The sequence below is a fragment of the Prunus persica genome, chromosome G2, assembly GCF_000346465.2.
Source record: "Prunus persica cultivar Lovell chromosome G2, Prunus_persica_NCBIv2, whole genome shotgun sequence".
Lineage (NCBI taxonomy): Eukaryota > Viridiplantae > Streptophyta > Magnoliopsida > Rosales > Rosaceae > Prunus > Prunus persica.
In genome coordinates, this window is record NC_034010.1 from 2,258,307 (window position 1) to 2,273,392 (window position 15,086).

At 39.1% G+C, this 15,086-nt stretch overlaps 2 protein-coding genes across 2 annotated transcripts; both read right to left on the reverse strand.

The window, feature by feature from the left end:
• LOC18786023 (protein BPS1, chloroplastic) lies at nt 147-1,091 on the reverse strand. Its single transcript, XM_007218647.2, has one exon. The coding sequence runs from the start codon at nt 1,089-1,091 to the stop codon at nt 147-149; it is 945 nt and encodes a 314-aa protein (XP_007218709.1).
• Nucleotides 5,525-9,260, reverse strand: LOC18785271. Its single transcript, XM_007217880.2, has 6 exons — nt 8,647-9,260; nt 8,022-8,239; nt 7,623-7,799; nt 7,385-7,540; nt 6,687-6,963; nt 5,525-6,133 (listed from the first exon to the last, which is right to left on the reverse strand). The coding sequence occupies exons 1-6, from the start codon at nt 9,029-9,031 to the stop codon at nt 5,901-5,903; spliced, it is 1,446 nt and encodes a 481-aa protein (XP_007217942.1). The 5' UTR covers nt 9,032-9,260; the 3' UTR covers nt 5,525-5,900.

Sequence of the window (15,086 nt, forward strand, 5' to 3'; positions counted from 1 at the left end):
TTTTTGCTATATACAAAACAAACTCTGGTTTTTCAAAATGTTTTTATGTGGAAAAAGAATACATGATTACAATGATTAAAAAAAAAAAGGTAAAATCAATAAACATACAACAATATTCTGTACAGACTAAATTATACAATTGTTCTCTACTGCTTTTGCTGTCCAAGGCCATTGAGCAATTGATTTCTCCCAGCCAAAACCTTGTTGAAGAGACAATCCACCTCTTTCCCAAAACCCTCCACCAACTTCTCAAACACCTCTAATCTTCTCTTTAATTCCTCAGCTGCTTCATCACTGCTTTTTCCAGTTCCAATAGCAGCAGCAAGGCCAGCCACTGCATCATCAAGCTGTTTCACCTCTTTCAAAACACCATTTCTCTCCACAATTACTTCACTTGCTCTCAAATCCAATCCAGGAAGCCATGAATCAACAAACCTTCCACCTGAACTTCTCATCTCCAAGTATGGCTTGGCTTCCCCAACTAAGCCAGACATCAAAATCCCACATACCCAAAATACCATACCCTGCATAACCACCAAAGCTTGATCAATAACAGCTTGCTTGCTAATATTGGGACACCTTGGTTTCCCAATCTCTTCATTTCCTTGGAATCTGAGTTCCTTGTTCAAACCCTTTGGTTGGATTGGCTTCAGATGCTTTAAAGCCAAAGAAAGTGATGAATTCTCCACAAGGCTCAAAGCATGAGCTAGTGAAAGCCTAGCCTTCCCAAGATGAGACAAAGAGGAACTAATGGAATTGCAAAGCTCCAACAAATTCAAACTGTATTTGAGATACTCATCCACAGAAGCAGCTTCCCATTTGCTCACAGGATAGTCTATGGCCACAACTAGCTTGGCAAAAGCATGGTTGATAATGGGTAGGAGCTCAAAACACTGTTGAATCCATGAAAAAGATGGGATTTCTAAGCCAGATTTTGAACTTAAAGACAATTTGTTCAAGCAATTTGAAACATGGGATTTGAAAGCCTCCAGAGATGCTGTTAAGGCTTGTGATTGGTGGTTGTGTTTTTGGTGATGGAAATTCTCCAGTTTAGAGTAAAATTTATCAAACTTTTGCACCAAAAGAATCATTGCAAATGCAATACAATGAGGAGCTTTGGAATTGGAAGTTTGTTTTGTGTTCTGTTTTGGAGACTTTTGCTTTATATACAAGTTTGGTTTGGTTTGAAAAAGTCCGCATGGCGTGTTAGCGTTAGCTTAATAGATAGACACAGAGAGTAGCAAAACCAGGTGCGTGTGCAAGACAAAGCAAAGCATCCTCCACCATGCCCAATTGAAAATTAAAAAACGGGGGGAATGTCGGCGGTCAAATGTGCTTATCTAATTGTGTACTTTCCTGGGTGCTTGATATACACGTTTGTGGGCAATTGGGTCCACTTGGGCCTTGTTGCCTACAACTGTAAGCTGCGTAAACAAGGATGAACAAATGCAGTTCAGATTCTCTGCTTTTATTTTATGCATTGTTGCATTATCTATGACTAAAATTAAATCCTTTTTTTCTTAATTTTTTGACAAATGATGGGATATTTACAAAATACTCTTATAACGGTTGTTATCCAACTAACTAAATATTGAAATCATCACAAATACATATCTTCCTCACCATTTATGTGAATCGAACATGATATTTCCTCCAATTAACTAAAGACAAATACAACTAGACAAGTTTGTGTATAGCCGATCCGATCCGATACAAAAAAAATAATTTAAATCTGATCCGATTCGATAATCCAACGAAATGTTAATAACTAAATTCATATCCGGATCCGACCCATTGATAGCTCTATTGGTGTGTGATTCTATGTTTTTCTCTTAACTTTTATTTAAGAGTTAATTACCTAAAATCTCCCAAACTATGAGAGTCATTTTAAATTGATATCCAATAAAATCATATACAAACTCATGACAAACCTAAAAGGAAAGTCTACACCAATTTGAAATGACCCTTAAATTTAAGGGTTTTATATAATAAACCCTTTATTTAAGTATTATCTTTTCCATATAAACTCTAAAGTAAACTCAAATGACATAAATATCTGGAAATGACATCATTTTTGGACACAGATTCAGTATTAGCACAGACAACATCAACAAGAATCCTATGCTTATTTTCCACTTTTTCTTTTAAGATAGAAAGAGAATTTTTAGTCTGGCAATATGATAAGGTTTTGGATACCGTAAATGCCTTAGAATAGTGCTTTGGGCACCCCTGTCTCAAATCATGATCAGCAAATTCACACCGTCATTGTCTTTTTTATTTTCAAAACTACGTACGTACGTGGTCTTGTTTGTAAAAACAAAAACATTGGCCATGAAACGGTACGACTTTTTTTGTTGGGGTCAAAATAATGTGTTTACTTTGTACAGGTCGTTTCTGTTGTTTGTCATCCATCTTTTGTTGCACTTTAGCTGGTGAGTAAAACATCCTCGGCTTGGGGGCATCTTTTTTTTTTTTTTTTTTTTTCCCCACCCATTTCCGGTTTGTCTAGATGTACGATTTTGTTACTACCCTAGGAAAAGTTTCAGGCGTAGATGATAAAAACCATGAGAACAGTTCGAAGAAAATACACACGTGTATTATTTGACAAAATTTTGGAAAATAATACTGTGAAAAATTCAGCCGTTATATATTTTAATATTTGTTTGCAATTTGTAGTTTATAGTCTTTATTTTAATAATATATGAAAATACGTGTATAATATATGAATATTATATGTATTATTAAAATATATATGAAAATACATACATACATATATAATACACGTATCTTATGCAACTAAGCAAGAGCGGAGCCACATACAGGCTTGCAGTGGCCGTGGCTCCCCCAAACTCCATAAAAAAATCAATAACTCTTAAATACTTGCTGCTATATCAGTTGAAATATAAAGCTAAAAAACCTTGAAACTACAGTATTGGCCCCCCTAAAGACAAGCTACGAGCTCTGCCACTGCAATTAAGATATACATTACATGAGTCAACGAAGTCCAATCAAGTAAAAAACGATATTAATTTACAGACTAATAATCTTAAGTTTGAACCCACATAGCATCTTGATAGTTTGTGTGAAAATACACTACATGATATGTGGATGTAGTGTTGGTCAGATTGGTAGCAAATGTGGTCAACTATAGAAACATTATAGTGAACTACGTACACCTATAAAAACACGTGCGGGCTACAAACTCTCGAGGAGTTTCCAGAATCCAGCCAGGCCCTATGTAATTCAAATTGTCAACAACGCGGTTTTGTATTGTTTCTGGTCGCTGCAGTCACCGGAGGAAGAGGAGCGTGCAGACGTGCACTCTTGCCACATCCATACCGTAACAAACGTAGCTTGCACTAGTGGTCTCCTCGAATTTGCAATTTCTGACTAGTCAAAATGCATTTTATCTTCTATTTTGATATTTTTCGGAACTTTTTATTTTATTTTATTTTATTTTATAAAAAGATTAATTATTTTATTACTCATCTAAATGAACTGCCTGCCACTATTTGTAGGGGCCAATCCCAAATTGTATTTTCTACTAGCACCAATCCCATGCCTTTTTACATTAATTGGGTCCAAGTTGAGTTCTAAAATTAAATGGCTTGAAAAAAAACATCCAAACAACGAACAAATATTATAACTAAACCTAATCCCTGTCATTACCCAAAAGATCTAGATTACATTTCTAACCATATCCAAACAGTGTGTATTATCAGACCAAACAAGTCAACGAGTCGAGTGAAAAATGACATTGACTTACAGATTAGTGATTTCATGTTCAAATCCTCATGAAATTTTAAAAGTATGTGAGAGAAACCCCTCCTTCTTGTAGTTCAAACTATCACTTATATTAAATAATAATAAAAAGAATTATATATTATAACAGGAAAATGCTACTTGCAAAAATAGCGTGTCATAGTCCTAAAACTACATAAGAAGCATATGTTTCGTTAATTTTTTATATAAATTATTTGGGGAAGTGGAAGGATGCCCACTTTTTTTTTTTAAACTTCATTATCCCACTTCATATAAAGCTAATGCATTCAAATGAGTATAATGAACCAAATCAAAAGCCAATTTCCTTAATAACATGCCAATTTCCTTAATAACATGACGTGGATCATGAGATGGGAGGATGGGAGGAATGAGTAACAAAAGTGAAAACGAAAATTAAAAACTGAAATCTATTTGAAATTATTTTTACTTTCAAGTTTTTGTTTTCACTTTTGTTACTCCTTCCTCCCATCCTTCCCTCTTATCCTCTCTCTCAATCTCACACTCACTCTCATTCTCACTCTCATTTTCCTCTATATTCTAGCACATACCACAGAACAAGTGCTCGACATTAGCATGTCAAATCAGATCCTGATCGCATATAGTTTTGGTCAGGTCCCCCCTTTCTCTCTTTCGCAACGTTGTTGCAGTGAAGGACGTTTGCGAAGTTTTACATAGCCAAAGAGATGCGGGCAGCCCTGCTTCTGGCAAGCACTGGAGCTTAGGGCATCTCACAATTCTACAATGTTTTAAGAGAGTTGAGGCGTCGAAACTCCTCGCCATCTATAGTCTTAAGACTCGAAAGATTGTAGTGGCAAAGTGATTCTAAGTTTGGTGGCAGTCCTCGTTCAGGAAATGACTCCAGTTCTGGACAATCTTGTATGCGCATAGACTCAAGAGATGGAAGAAGGATGTGCATCTTTTGTGGCAGTGATCTCAACATCTTGCGTCCAGAAATGTTTAAGGTTGTCAAGTTGAGCGCATGCAGCCCTCCCTCAGGGAAAACACTCGAAACATGGGACACAGAGATATCTCCAAGAAACTGAGCCAATGGAGTTTCGGGCATGTAGGTTTTTGTGAAATAGTAAGGGAGTCCATAATCCTAGAGTTACTCAGTTTGAGCTCTTAACGATTTGGGAAGTGGGCTAATGGTAATGTCCTGATTAGTTTGGGACAATTTGCCAGACACAGCCTAGAAAGATTAAGAAAAGCTCTACCTTCTTTGTTACCGACATCCATATATGAACTTTTGCCACTCCATTTTGTAGAAGCTCAAAACTTGAAGAGATCTGAATGGTTCAAATGTGCAGGTACCGTTACCGAAAACCTCGGGACCAATTGACTCCACTCCATTTAACCCGTAAATAAGTAAGCTCTTTGAGGAAGTGTAGCTACCCCAGTGATGACAAGAACCGACAATTTTTGCTGTGGAGAAGTTGAAGACACTAGATTAGAGGAAGATTGATGTCCTAACCAGCCTGGAAATTTTGTACCTAAGTAAGATTCAATGCTGAGTTCTTTTAGTTTATTGACTTCTTGTCCCTCATATTGGCCTCCAAAGCAACCCTCACGAGAACGACTTTATGAATCCCAGAAATCCGAAGTGTTCCTCCCAAATGTACAAGTCTATGCCGATTTAGCACACAGAGATTATGAACAACAAATATTTCATAATTTCATTGGTGTGATTTGGCTACAACAATTAGGGCAATTCAGAGCCTTTTCGAACTTGAAAAGGAAATGAACAATGTGGCATTTTGCAAGACAAAATATTTGTTCTTTTTCACTATGGATTGTCGGGGTAGGTTCCGTACCCTTTACACCTACAATTCAAAACATATTCCCTACCAAGACCATGTCATGTGGAAAGAGAAAAATAGATGTTCAAACGCTAACCTTAAGACCCATAAAGCACAACTCAGGCATTCAAGTCCATGCAAGTCCTACACAACCAATGGTAAAGCTAAAATCCATTTTTCCTGTAAAATTTTATGAACAGAAATTCAAATATGTAAGCGACCAATTGACATTACAAACAAATGAAGGAATTTACTAGTGCCTGACCGCCCCAGCACACCCCTATTCAATAATTGAGAAGTCGAAGTACTACCCAATTACCATCAACTTCTTAGTGGCTTAGCCTTTCGTATGTGGCCCATACTATTAACAAGATCTTTCCGGGTGCATACAGGGAACATGTTGATGTTCTTGAGCACTTTCAACCGCCATAATACATATGGGAAACTCAGCTGATCACGAGAAGTGAAACGAACCACCTCATTGAACCAGAGGCACATGAACATATTAGTCAATGATGTATGCTCCCTCACAATAACAGATGCTTCGGCTAAAGCTGCACAGGTCATCAATATATGATTCAGCATCGGAACAAAATGCAGTACATTGAGATCATAGGCTTCTGCATGCCATAGATATGGAGTTTTTCATATTTAAGAATGGTTATTTCTTAACTCAAGTATCTAAATAAGAATGGCGGCAGCAGACTGCGGGCAAGGGCTCATAACCCACTTTCACAGATTGGGCAAACATGAATCAGAAGTGGACTGATGTCAAGGATGGCAGACTGGCATCAGTTTATGACTATGATGAAAGGTCGAATACAAAATTTAAAAACAGAACTGATAACAGAAATTAAATAATTACATTGATTTGAAAGTTTGATTTTTACTTCTCAAACATTTTAAGACATTTGCACTCAATAAAACCCAACAGACAGTAAACTTTTTATGCAGAATTAGGTAGGCAGTAGGCTAAACTACTCCTATTTCAAAATAAAACAGTCAACAAAGAAGCAAAAGAGCTTAATACAATTATGAAGGATCATAAATATCAATATTTCATTAGAGAGATGATGTCTACGCAAGTCAAAGGAATGAGAAGCATACCCTTCTTTCCGTTGAACCTCTTGTCTTCTGGTAAGCCATCATGGCGGTACTGACTCAACTGCACCTCAACTTCTTCTGGTTTGGCCTTGTTTTTCTTGACAACAGCCTTCGCCTCATCATAAACGCTACTGCGAGCTCCATGTTCTGAGATTGCGAGTACAGAATTTGAACGCCAAAGAAGGGCTTCAAGCACCCCTAAGGGGTCTCTCCTAAATTGGGATTTTGAATCTACCCAAATGGAATACTTTGCATGAGGAAAAAGACGATGGGCCAACATCTAACACCAGAAAAAATACATGAAGTCTCAGATAGATATTCACACACACCTATATGTGATATTAGACTAGTACTTGTAATAAGAATTCAAGGATATTTGACATTCAGCTTAAACTGATTGTACTATGAAGAACAGATCAGCGTCTCTTTGATTAATATTCTTCTGCTTAAATTAACATAATTGACTCGACTTCGCTAATGCACAGAACACAGAACAAAGCTAGCAATTACAGAAAATAGGTCACACGTGAAAAGATAATGAATAATGAAAAACACAATTTTTTGCCAAAAACAAAAAAGAAAATGACACATGAAAAGAGAGTAGCATGATCAGGATATATTGTGTTAAATAGAACCAAAAGCACACTGAGTGATAATAGAGTGAAAAGATAATAATATAGGCCAACTCTAAAAGTTGTTACCTTTGGGATTTTTCCATTTAACCTTTGGTCCGCGAAGGGAAGATCCCTAACAACCACAATGCGCCATTTTCCAATAAATCCATAGCCATCAATTCTATGTTCAGCTGATTCCTGTGAACTTAGAGTAACTTCATCCCAAAATGCGACATAGCAAACCTGCATTCATTCATTACCTTATAAAAACAGAGAACTTCTATAGCAAGCAGTAATATTTTACTGAAAAGGGCAAAAAAAAAACCTTTCGAAGTGATTCCTCTGACATTCCAATAGGCTGATAAAGATCATCTCCACCACCAAATGCACATGTGGACACTACAACCTTGCAACTTTGCATGTAGTCTTTATCTTCATTTGAGATCTTAAACCCTCCATTTTCACTGTAGAAACCACAGTTCATACTAACAGTTTCATTTACCTGTGAGCAACAAATTTCTAAAATATGAACACTGCTTGATGGTACAAAATATTATCTTGTTGTTTAAAATCAGGCCTTGACATGCTTCAAAATGAAAATAGCACCATATCAAAATCCAAAGAAAGAAGTTGCCTTGTTGTGAACCTTTATCCTTAAGATGACAATGACCAAATATACTACTAAACCAGTTCAAGGATTAGAAACAAAGATGCAGCTTATAACCTTAAACGTTTTCGATCTTTGATCTAGAGTTTGACTTCCAGTAAATAAATTAAATCTTGTGGCATCTGTGTGCTCTTGAGACAGAGTGCTGTTCCCTCCTAAGAATGGAGTATCGTTCTCTGATATGTATAACACTTTACTAACAGGACTATTGGCCTCTTCACGCACAGGAATTTCCAGATGCTCAAGTTCTTCAGGAGATAGGATCTTCAAGCAACCTAATATTATCCACAAATTTGCATCACATATCGAACTGCTTGAATATTCCAATTTTGGCTAAATTAAATTTCCATCACAGTAAAATACACAACCCAATTATCAGTTCCACTAAAACACAGCCTCTCCCAATCCTAAACTGATGTCGGTATCAAGTAAGTGATGATAATTAACAATCAAATTAATCTAAAAGGCACCATTCTAGCTTACACTAACTGAAACTTACAACTTCAGTAGGAAAACAGAGAAACTAACTCATAACAGTATGCAGATTGCAGAATCGTTCATCATATTCTAAAAGAACCCCCCCAAAAAAAAAAAAAAATCTTGTTCTTAGCACAATTTCGTTTACGCATCTTACAATTGAAAAACGAATATAATTAAAAAAAACAAAAGACTGAGGACTTACGTTGCCTAACGCCTCCTACAACGCGAGTCGTAGCATCAAGCCGATTCAAATTCCCGTCCGATTTCTTCTCCAAACTCGGGTTCGTGACGTTACTGAGTTCCGAGTCCACCAAGGTCGACTTTTCTGATGCACCGAGTTCTGTGTTGGCCACCGACCTCGGCTTCCTCCCGATCCTCGATGCCTCGTAGAGGAGCAACCCAAGGGCTGGGAGAAAGATTAGAAGAGCCCAGTATCTGACGAGCTTCCGAACGACTCGGTGCAAGAACTCGTTCTTGAGTCGGTGGCCGGGTTTCTTGCGCTTCCTTCTAACTCGGACTCGCATCCTGCCGAGTTCGTCCGGTTCGTCATCGGAGACTGAGATTGATATGCTGTTGTTGTTGAACATTTGACAATGGCGTTGATTGCGAGAATTGGGTAAGTAAAGATTGGAATTGGAACTGAAATTTGGGGAGATTAGGGATTTTCAGATTGAACTGATTTAAGTTTTGAGCTTCCTTTGTTCTCCTGTGTAGTTTCAGCGTTAGAAAGTTGAGCCGACGGGAATGGGTCGGACATACAGTTTAATGTTTGATATTTTTGACATCTCCCTTGCCCAGCCAGATAGGAGAAGGGATCAATTAATTTTGGGTAAATTAGATAAAAGTATCCAACTTTTAGGCCATCTCCGACCATACTAAACTAAAATTTCTACCATTCAAAATACAACTATTTATGTATTACTGGACTCTCGTGATTTAATTTTCTAAATATTTTAATCTAAAACTTCTAAAATCCGAAACATTTTATAATTTTATAATTAATAGAATCATCTACCTGCACTTACATCATACCAACACCGAGAAGAACAGTGTATATTTGAACACATAAATACTTTTGGACGGTTATATTTCATCACCTCCACAATAGGTCTCAAAACCAACCCACATTACCTATACACACGGTATCAAATCACAATAGGTATAAAAATTCTATCATCATGAATCTATTAAGCAAGAAGTAGAAGGTAAAAAGGAGAGGTGGAAAAAAATGTTTGCATAAGTAAACAAATACATCTAAAGCGGCTGATAGCTAGGCAACACGCTCTTCACAATCAACGACAATATAGATGGTAAGATCTAATACTTATAAATGTGACAATTATTTAAAAAGTCGTATATAATAATTATTGACCTAAAATTAACATTAAATCAGATAATAATTGAGGAGTTCACAGTATAAAAGTCATTGAGGGTAAAATAGGCATAACAAATATTTGAAAATTAGGAACAAGAAATATTGTGCTACTCTCATCAGCTTACTATGGTAAGTTGGCTGACGTGGAAATAGAGTTAATGGGTTTACATAAAAAGATGAAATCACGGGCGACTGTCATTAGCTTTTTTTTTTTTCTTTCTTTTTTCAAATTGAGTTTACATTTTTAAAAAAAAAATGAAAGTAGTACCTGATTTTATAATAATATAATTAAAAAAAATATCAAAATTATACATTATGCCACTCCTTCAAAGGCAAGTACACCATGCCACATGTCCACCTTCGGCTATCTCCTTTCCGGCCAACCACCGTCACCGACCAACCACCGCCGCCACCCACCACCCATCACCCACCACCGCAGGCCAGTCGCCAGCTAACCCCCACCGCCGGCCAGCCGTAGCATCCACAGCAGGCAGACCAACTCCGTTGCCCTTTATTCACCTTTAAAAAAAAATAAAAGATTTTGTGTCATTGAAGATGACTTGAACCATGACCCTCAAAAGGAGGAAGGCTCACTTACAAACCACTACACCAAACTTGTTTTTGTAATATTTATTCAGTTACACGATATTTGTTGATGGTAAAAACTAGATGGATAGTAATTAGACCAACTTAAATAAGTGATGTATGTTGAAGGTGAGGACCCTTAGTATGAAAGCATTCGGTAAGTAAATAGGCATACATACAGAAGACATATATAATAATGGGCTATGTCCACGGAGAAGTATGTTCTCATTATAATAAAGACTGTATACATTGCACATAGGATTAGACTCAAGAAGAAGAGGGCAAATGCCGAAGGCTGAAAGTAGGAAAGCTAGAGGCTGAGGATCTGGCTGAAGGCCAATGATCCATGAGTTTGTAAATGGGCTCATGGGTAAGCCCATAAGGCCCCAGTGAGCAATATGGAGCCCTAGTAGCCCGCCTCACCCTCTCCTTTCTTGAAGGGGAGACGTCTCCTTTTATAAGTGATGGAGAGTCCCTTCTCCTTGTGTTTTGTCGATGTGGGACTCCCTTCCATTTGCTTGGATTGGCTTAGGAGTGTTTGGCCAGATATTGTACAAACAGGAGTCCCCCAAGTTCCCGATTAAGGAGGTACTTCTTGATTGGGGACTTGTAGTCATCAATGTGCTGGCCAAGCAATGCTTCAGCTCCTTCTTCGCTTTCTCTTGTATGCAGCATCGGTGCAGAGTTGTTGAGTCAGTACCCGATGATCACCGAAGGTAAAGGTACCAAGTCCTGAGTAGCAGTTATTGAAGGGCATGGAGCTTGAGTAGAATGACAACTACTGGATGCATGCACTATTGTAGGTGCTGAAGGTGTTACTGCAATAATGGGTGTTGTTCAGTAGTTGGCATAGGTGCCGGAAGCTTAGAGGATTCTCCATTGGTGCCATTCGGCATGTGGCATAGGCATGGAATGAAAAGATGTCTCTTGGAAGGTACCGTTCGGCATGCCTTGACACCGTAAGGGATAAGTGTCTACAGAAGCTGCCGTTCAGCAAATGGCCTTGGTGCCGTAAGTGAAAAGTGTCTCCAAATGTGCCGTTCGGCACATGGCCTTGGCGCCATAAGGGAGAAGATTCTTCGTGAGGTGCCATTTGGCAGGTAGCTTTGGTGCTGTAAGAGAGAAATGTCCCCATGAGGTGCCGTTCAGCATGTGCTCTTGAGAAGAGGCATCGTAAGGGAGAAGATTCTTCGTGAGGTGCCGTTCGGCAGGTAGCTTTGTTACTGTAAGACAGGAATGTCTCCATTAGGTGCCGTTCAGCAACACAAGAGCTGAGATATGCTGTTGGAGCTTTGAGAGTTCTTGTAAGCTTAGGAGTTGATGCCGTAAGTTAGGAGCTACCGCCGTAAGCTTTGGAAGCTTATGCCGAAAGCTTAGGAGCTGCCGCCGTAAGCTTTAGAAGCTATCATAGGTTAGGAGCTGTCGCCGTAAGCTTTGGAGCTGTTGTATGGAAGCTGATGCTGTAATTCTTCATGAGGTGCCAGCAGGTAGCATTAGCACCGTAATGGAAGGTGTCGTTCGGCATGGCCTTGAGAAGAGGCGTCATAATTGAAGGTGCCATTCAGCATGACCTTGAGAAGAGGCGCTAAAAAAGTGTTACCCGTGGGTAGGGGTGGCAATTTTGGATACGACTCGAAACCCGCACGAGAAATTAGCGGGTTCAACCCGCACGATAAAAAAACAGGTCAATTTTGGGTCAACTCGTTCTGACCCGTTTAATAAACGGGTGGGTTTCGGGCCAACCCACTAACCCGCTATAATACCTATCTAACCCGTTTATTAAACGGGTCGTCTCAACCCGTGTACAACCCGCTAAAAAATAAAGACAAATGGAGACTTCAACACACACACAAAGGGTTTCGAACCCCTACCATCCTCATTTCTCTCAAACATCTTATCCACCATGCTACAAACAACTTTTTGATTTTATGGTATGCCTTTTGATATTTATAATGTTTTTTTTTTGGTGTTTTCTTTTCTTTTCCGTCTCTCTTCTCCTCTTTTATTTTTTTTCTTTCTTTTCCTTCTTTCTTCTTTCTCCTCTTTTTTTTTTTCTCTCTCTTTTCCTTTCCTCTTCTCTTTTTTTTTCTCTTTCTTTTCCTTCTCTTTAGTTTTTCTCTCCTCTCTTTTTTCTTTCTTTCTTTCCTTCAATCTCCTCTCTCTCTCTCTCTCTCTCTCTCTCTCTCTCTCTCTCTCTCTCTCTCTCTCTCTCTCTCTCTCTCTCTCTCTCTCTCTTTATATATATATATATATATTTTTTTTTTTCTTTCTTTTCCTTCTCTCTTCTCTCCTCTCTCTATCTTTTTTTTTCTTTTTTTTCCTTGTATTTTCTATACTCTCTCTGTTTTTTTAATTTAAATTTTTTCAGTTGTGAATTTTGTAACATGCATGTTATTATTTATGAACCCGTTACATGACTCGAAACCCGCATGATAAAAGACGACCCGAACCCGACACGACACGTTTATTAAATGGGTTGGATTCGGGTTGAGCATTCTTGACACGTTTATTATCCCGACACGACACGAACTTGACACGATACGACTCATTGCCAGCCCTACCCGTAGGGTGCCGTTCGGCAACGCAAGTGTTTGCGAACTGATGCCGTAAAGTTGATGCTGGAGTTGCAACCGTAAGCTTTAGAAGTTGCTGCCGTAAGCTTAGGAGCACTATTGTAGACTTGGGAGCATGCCGTTGGCTTAGGAGTTGTTGCCGTAAGCTTGGGAAGCTTAGGAGGCTTACTGCCGTAAGCTTTGGGTCGAAGGTAAACACCGAATCATTGGGGAGATGTAAAGACATTGTACGCGCTGAATAATGTAAAGGTGCCGAAAGCAGACACCGAATCATTGGGGGATGTAAAGACATTGGGCTCCGAAGGAAGATGTCGTATCATTGGGGGATGTAAAGACATCGCACGCTGAAGGTAGATGTCAAATCATTGGGAGACTGTGAAGACATCGCACGCCGAAGGTAGATGCCGAATCATTGGGGGGATGTGAAGACATCGCACGCGCCGAATAATGTAAAGGTGCCGAAGGTAGACGCTAAATCATTAGGGGATGTAAAGACATCGCACACCAAATGATGTAAGGGTGCCGAAGACAGATGCCGAATCATTGGGGGGATGTGAAGACATCGCACGCGCAGAATGATGCCGAATCATTGGGGGATGTGAAGACATCGCGCGTCGAAGGCAGATGTTGAATCATTGGGAGGATGTGAAGACATCGCACGCCGAATGACGTAAAGGTGCCGAAGGCAGACACTAAATCATTGAGGGATGTAAAGACATCGCGCGTCGAATGATGTAAGGGTGCCGAAGGCTGATTGTAAGAGGTGCCGAGGGAACCGCTCACAAGGGTGCCGAGGGCACTGAATGTAAGAGTGCTGAGGGGCACTTGTTGTAGGGTGCCGAGGGCACTCGAGAAGGAGAACGACATAGCCTTTCATGTCGCTTCCCACAGACGGCGCCAATCTGTTGATGGTAAAAACTAGATGGGTAGTAATTAGACCAACTTAAATATGTGATGTATGTTGAAGGTGAGGACCCTTAGTATGTGAGAATTCGGTAAGTAAATAGGCATGCATACAGAAGACATATATACGTGGTTCACCTGAATAATGAGCTACGTCCACGGAGAAGTATGTTCTCATTATGATAAAGATTGTATACATTGCACATAGGGTTAGACCCAAGAAGAAGAGGGCGAATGCCGAAGGCTGAAAGTAGGAAAGCTAGAGGCTGAAGGCTGAGGATCTGGCTGAAGGCCAATGATTCGTGAGCTTGTAAATGGGCTCATGGGTAAGCCCATGAGGCCCCAGTGAGCAATATGGAGCCCTAGTAGCCCGCCTCACCCTCTCCTTTCTTGAAGGGGAGAGGTCTCCTTTTATAAGTGATGGAGAGTCCCTTCTCCTTGTGTTTTGTTGATGTGGGACTCCCTTCCATTTGCTTGGATTGGCTTAGGAGTTTTTGGCCAGATATTGTATAAACAATATTTATAAGAACAAAACTACAAACTAAAACAGAAATTAATTTTATAGAAGCAAAAATTGCACTTCAGAGTATGGTGAAAAATAAATATATTAATAAGTGAGGAATCAAAATGGAAAACCAAGATGAAAGTACTAAACGAAAAATGCAATGCAGAAAGGGAAACTGCAATGCAGAAGCTGAAACTGCAATGCAGAAACGGAAACTGCAATACTGAAAGGGAAACTGCAATGTTGAGTCTGGGCAAAAATGCTCAGCTCTAGATGTAAACAAAACAAAACAATTTTTTTTTTTATTCAAGACATGTTGGGAGAGGGGGAATCATACTGAAGACCACCTATAATGTAAAATAGGTTATTCATGTTTCTATTTTCTGCATTGCAAGTTCTGTTTCCTGCATTGCAGGTTTCGTTTTTTGCGATGCAGTTTCTATTTTCTGCGTTGCATTTTTCGTTTTCTGCAATGCAGTTTCTATTGTCTGCAATTTCAAGGTCGTTGTCGTCCAAAGAGGGGGTTCATATATTCAGCAATAAATTTTATTGGTTAATTCATAACGTAGTAGTTGGAGAAAAGCAAGTGTGAATGTGTTGAAAAAAGACCATTTCATTATCAAACAGAGTGAGAAAGCAGCAGCTGGAGCTGGGCCATTAGACTAACCTGAGCTTGGGCTCACCGCTCCCCCCCCCCCCCA

Bases quoted from the DNA above. Each gene is read 5' to 3' on its own strand.
- LOC18786023 (XM_007218647.2), bottom strand. From the start codon at position 1,091: ATGATTCTTTTGGTGCAAAAGTTTGATAAATTTTACTCTAAACTGGAG.
- LOC18785271 (XM_007217880.2), bottom strand. From the start codon at position 9,031: ATGTTCAACAACAACAGCATATCAATCTCAGTCTCCGATGACGAACCG. The intron at 8,240-8,646 runs GTAAGTCCTCAG...GGATAATATTAG, and splicing joins TGTAGGAGGCGTTAGGCAAC to GTTGCTTGAAGATCCTATCT. The intron at 6,134-6,686 runs GTATGCTTCTCA...TGACCTGTGCAG, and splicing joins GAGGTTCAACGGAAAGAAGG to CTTTAGCCGAAGCATCTGTT.